Source organism: Brachyhypopomus gauderio, chromosome 19 (genome assembly GCF_052324685.1).
Source record: "Brachyhypopomus gauderio isolate BG-103 chromosome 19, BGAUD_0.2, whole genome shotgun sequence".
Lineage (NCBI taxonomy): Eukaryota > Metazoa > Chordata > Actinopteri > Gymnotiformes > Hypopomidae > Brachyhypopomus > Brachyhypopomus gauderio.
This window is the reverse complement of record NC_135229.1, coordinates 7,498,840-7,504,539: the sequence shown is the minus strand read 5'-3', so window position 1 is coordinate 7,504,539 and position 5,700 is coordinate 7,498,840. Positions and strand designations below refer to the sequence as shown.

Sequence of the window (5,700 nt, the reverse complement as noted above, 5' to 3'; positions counted from 1 at the left end):
TGTCAGATTCCCAGCGGTACCGTCACCTGGTCTGCACTCAGAGCCCGCACCGTCTGATGAAAGACACGGCAGGTGCACCCCTCTTTGAAGCTATCAAAAACCCAACGGGGTAGAACAGGCTGTCCTGCCTTTTTTTTTTTTTAACAGGTGGCTGACCAAAACGTGGGAGTTATGACCAGTCATGCATGCATCAGCAAGTCATCTGAACAAATGCAGGCTTTAAAAACATGCGCTGGAAGTTTGAGTGGAAGTTTTCTATTTGGTGAAAAGGTTGCTTTTACAGCCAAGACCTTTACAGCCAAAATCAAGCACAATGCCAGTAACAAGCAAAAGCTGGTACCTATTTATGTCCACTGTTGTGAGCCTTAGTTAATAGTTATTCAGGACTTGGCCTTGGCAAAATCCCCTTCATCAGAATGGAAATTGCACTGCAACTTTTTAATGGCTTTGTAGCTTTTGCCTGCATCTTAATTACATGGGTGATCAATACCTAGTTATGTGTATCTGTGGAATCACATGTAGGATTCCTGTCGTATTTGATACATTTAAGAATGCAACTAGGATCTATCTATCTATCTATCTATCTATCTATCTATCTATCTATCTATCTATCTATCTATCTATCTATCTATCTATCTATCTAAAACAGTTATGTGTTTATTGTAATTAAAGGCATTCTTTTTTAATTTGAGCTTTCATCAAGGTGAAAGCTAAATGATACTGGTCGTAATTGTTCAGGGCTGTAACAAAACTCCAGCTTGGCACGCGCTCGCGCAAACATACACATTAACAGCGACACAAACTGAATCACCGGATTCAGAAGAACTTTTGCCGACTTCAAATGCCCTCGTATTTGCCGTCATCGGTGCAGATCGTCAGGAGTTGGTTTAATTGTGGTACTTTGCACTATACTGAAATTGATCGCACTACTACAAAACCACAACTCTTGGGTATCTACGCAAGTCTGCTTCAAATGGCAGGAGCACAGATCAGCTTGCAGACCGGTGCTGTCGCCAACGCCTCGCTCGCTCTGTTAATGAAATGAATGACATCACCAACTCGTCGAGAGGATCTGAAGAAATCGGTGAGCTAAATATGTTCTAAATTACTACAGCTTGCAATATTCTACATCATGTTGGTGACACGAAGGAATGAGGTTAGTATCGTATTCATATATTTCCGTAAACACGGGATTATTAACGATATCCACATGTTTTCTGTAATACATGTAAGCTATATATTCAGCACGTTTTTTTTCATTTTTTGTGTGGTAGCCCATACATGTCTGAGACTGGACAAGGAAATGTTGCATCCTGCACTTTAACTACACTGTAAATAGTTAAGTTTTGTCGTACCCAACATATATACTTATAAAAGAAAGAGAAAAAAAGAAAGAGCCCTTAATTTAAAATGTTTAGCACAATCGCACTGTGAATTTGTAATTGCAGTGGACTGTAATCAAGTTCACAATTATCGACGTAAAAGAGGAATCAATATCCACTTAAATGCAATTCGCTTTGAATTGGGCGTCCAAAGTGTGTGGGATCATGATAGTGATTAGAAAATCGATATACTGATCACAAAATATTCTCATTTATTTCGGTTTTAATAAATAAAAAGCTTTAGCGGGCACCAAAGACGCTGATGATTGCAGGGTCCCTCTAGGACCCAGCAGAGAGCTTGTGTGTCTCAGCCAGAATAGGTTTTACCATTCACCCTTATACGTAGAGATGATCGCTTTCTTTCTCACTGAAACAAGGTAGATGAAAAGTATCCGCAATTGATGCTCAAGTTGGATGAACTGATAGAATTTAGCGGAGGAATATTACAATCACTGTTAAACGCGCTTAAGAAAGTTTGGAGTTTACACCAGCAAACAGTCTTCTGAAATATCAGACTGATTACGTGGATGCGCTAAGATGAAACAGGAGCAAACCCCAGTGTTAAATGCGGGCAAGAACAATATCCGAAATTAAATGCATCTCTCGGGGATAAAGTTGTGATTTTTTTAGACGGTGTGAAGTTCAGAGATAATCTTTCCAATATAAAAGGCGAAAAAGTACATCAATGGATTAATTCAGTGAGCTCTTGGGACCGGTCAAGGTGAGCATTTGATTCTTTTGCGCTCGGACGGCGTGGCGGAGTCTTGTGTGTTTTGGATCAAATTTGTCTTGGTGTGTGGCCCACATTACTGAAGATACCGCAGGTCAAGAGTGTGATGCTAGTACAACGTGCCCGGGTTAGTCACACATCCGACACGGGTCTGGAAAAACTTTTTAAAACCAGTAATGCTGTACCGCCTCCTGATGTCGCGGTACTTGGTGATTCATGCTGACTGCGTATTTTATGTGTAGTTTGTTAAGAAGAAACATTTGGTAATAAACGCGTTTTTGTTTAAATGCAGAAAACAGTAACATCTTAAATATTTACATCTATGTCTATATTTGGCTTCGGACATTCAGATCTCGTATTCTTGAATCCGCTTTTCATGTCTTTCAGTCTTTCATCTGAGCATGCTGCGCTTTCTAGCGAGTCTTCTTCCCCTCTGTTTAATCGCAATAAGCCATTGTAAGCTACCAAAAATAAAATGATCTGTGTGCTTTATCCTGTTGAATGTCATGCACCAGTCTGCAAGATATCTTCTGGAAAGTGTCAATTAAAAGGCATTTTGTTATAGCGCGACAGATCAATAATTCATTGATTTAATATTATCGACAAGGCACGTGAAGGAATTTGGGTTTCTTGACTGATACCCTGATGTCCCATCAACACAACGTCCGCGCGTAATCACGCGCTCCTATTTGTTAACGGTTTGAAATCCAAAAGACGGTGAATGTAACTGGTTTAGATGAGTAAACGTGATACCGCCTGGGGAGCTCAGCGTGCTTTAATGTTGGGGAAGGTCAAGTACTCTCCACACCGCGTGTCGCATCGCCTGAGTTTTAGTACATGCATGGCGTTAATTATGGATGGAGTTCTGGTACGTGGTGAACGTCTGATGGGTCGCGAGCAGAGTGAGTTGGACGGGATTGTCGCGCGCTGTGCCTCTGTTGAACATCGGCGTGAGTCTGCCGGATAATGCATTATTATTATACTTAGAGCAAGGCCAACCCCTCTATCCACAGGTTAAATGTTCTGCTGGACTGTAATCTGACAGCACGTAACCAGATAATTTACCCCTTATAGTTTTTCTTCATATTGAGAAATATATATTTTTAGGATGAATTAAATTATGAATTATTTTGTGATGGTATAATACACTAAGCACAATGGCTGCTTGCCTGGACATGCTGTTAATATATATATATATATATATATATTTTTTTTTTTTTCTATTAATGTACTATGTAATGATCTATGTACAAATGATCTAATAGGCAAAATTATAGCCTTAGTAATAAGGGACCCTGTAATTAACACTAATGGTAAATACATCAGATATCAACTTATTTACTGTCATGTCCCATCTGGAACTCTACATATGCTGTAAAATACATGTGGGGTAGGGAGGCTGCGTTTCAGCACCTGGACAGCTCCACTCCTAGTCACTGTGCGATGAAGGGGGGGGGGGATCTGGCCAAGGAACCAGCAGGAACCAGACGGGCTGGTGAAGAGAACTGGGATTAAACAGAGTATCCACACCAGGTTTAGAGGGTATTTAAGAGTTTGCAACCAATATAAATCATGGGCCATGACGGTCTGCTGACTTATAAAACACTTGGCTATGCCTGAGTGGCCCGGGGATTCAAATACAATTGGACACAAGGGGGTGTTTCAGAAGCACTAAAAACAGTGTGGAAGGCTTAGAAAGGGCCTAGGCCAGCAATACACATGGGACCTTGTAAAACATTAATGGATTTTAATCCATTAACCAAAGATACTCATTCTCCTGTACTTGAATTCCATGACCAAACACATGCGCCGGACACACCCTGGACCCCTGACCAGCAGGTGTGGCTACATGAGAGCCCTTCATGACAGTCAGAAGAGGAAATATCACTGCAGGATTCCAAGAGTTGAAAAATCCACAGGCTTAAATGGACTGTAACCCAAAAGTGGCTGGATTGAGAAAAAGCCCAGACGGCACTTGTGAGCAGTTAAAGGTCTTTCCACTCCCTTGATCTAGCAGTTCTACTGTAACTCGAAAGATTCCTGCATGCTCCACTCTCCCCAGATATGATCCCTCCCTCTCTAAGTGTGATAAGTGAAACTTCTCAGATTGCCAATGTTAAGTGCAATGGGGGGATGGGCAGTACTAACACTTGAGCAGAGCACCAGCAGACTGACACCTTATCTGGATAGTGAGTATGATAGTGTGATAGCAAACTGCACTTTCTCTGGTCCTTTGTGCATATCTGCTGAGTGTAACTCATCTAGTCTTGTCATTCCTCAAAGGACCTACTATTTTGAGCCTATTCGCTGACATTTTTAATAAAACCCATTATGCATATATCTACAGAGAAATGTCTTATTAATCACATACTGCACCATGCCAGGGACTCGCCATGTAATTGGCACCTTGTTAGACAGCTTGGTGATTGACACACACATTTATGGGCTCCCATCTCTCTCTCTCTCTCTATCTCTCTTTCTTTCTCTTTCTCTCTCTTTCTCTCTCTTCCCCCTGTTATCTGTCAAAGTTCTTCCGCCTATCTAAAAGAGCATAGATCTAATCAGTCTTACTCTTCATGGCCCACCATCAAACATTCCTCATTTTGATGGGTGTCATGACGATTCAAAGACAGAGAGTGCATTTTTAAGGCCAAAACACACTCTTGGCCTATTTACCTTGTGATAAAGATGCTGAAGGCTGTGTTCAATAAAGATGTCTAGAAAATAAACTCCAAGAGAAACAGGAGCCTTTATTCCTGAAAATGTCTGATTTCATGGGGGGACTCCATTAGGGTTTATAAAATATGCAGAGTCACTGGACCATATTGGTGTCCAGAAATAGCCACAGTGGCTAAGTGGGATTTCAGGAGAAGCCTGCTGTCATTTGCTTATAGCTCATATTATAACTAGATATATTATTCTTTCAGATTAATGAATTATGTGTAACTCGGTAGAAAAGACTAAAAATAATGTCTTGCATCTATAAAGGTTTGTTTGGGTATTTGTAATGAGGAGACATATTTAGGACATCTGAAAACTGTACAGAAACACCCTCGATCCTCAACCCTCCCTTTGCCGTTTATCTTTTCTCACAGCTCGAGACCTGCATCGCATTTTGTAACAAACCTTCACTTTCCTCTTTTTTCTCTTTGTTCCCCACAGACTATGGAGTGCCGCGGGAAACGATGACTGACGAGACACTGTCCTGGAATGGCCTCAGTTTGCGGGTGTCAAGAATCGGCATTTTTCCCCCTCTCTGATACGTAGCTCTCACGCCAGCGTCTTCTCGAGCAGGTTGTTCCGGCCACAAGGGGGCAGCAACACGACCGGCGCGAGCGAAGAGTGAATGAGCGGCGCTTGCCGAGCACGAATCGGCCACGCCCGTGCTGGCATGCTGCCGCAGCGCCCCGCCTCCCTGTCCCACTGAAGACCCGCCCCCGTCGGAGAGAGGCCCGCCTCCCCTTCCCATCATCCTTCGCTCCACCTTAGCCGCCCACGTTCCGTACTAGAAGCCATGAGACTGCTCCTGATTTTGGCTCTGAGGGCTTTGTGGGCGAGCTGGTGCCAGGCGACCCAGCACTACCCCGC

General features: G+C 42.6%; 1 protein-coding gene across 3 annotated transcripts in view; it reads left to right on the top strand.

The window, feature by feature from the left end:
* Positions 1 to 831: 831 nt before the first annotated feature.
* ntng1b (netrin g1b) overlaps positions 832 to 5,700 on the top strand; it is a 50,302-nt gene continuing 45,433 nt past the window's right edge. Inside the window, exons 1-2 of one of the 3 annotated variants that reach the window (XM_076981486.1) lie at positions 832 to 1,084; positions 5,275 to 5,700. The exon at positions 5,275 to 5,700 is cut by the window's right edge and continues 172 nt beyond it. In XM_076981486.1, coding sequence (XP_076837601.1) covers positions 5,627 to 5,700 — 74 coding nt within the window. In that variant the 5' untranslated portion in view covers positions 832 to 1,084; positions 5,275 to 5,626. Of the gene's footprint in view, positions 1,085 to 1,743; positions 2,104 to 2,152; positions 2,240 to 5,274 lie in introns of those variants that run through there. The other 2 variants (XM_076981485.1, XM_076981487.1) reach the window with 2 other exon arrangements.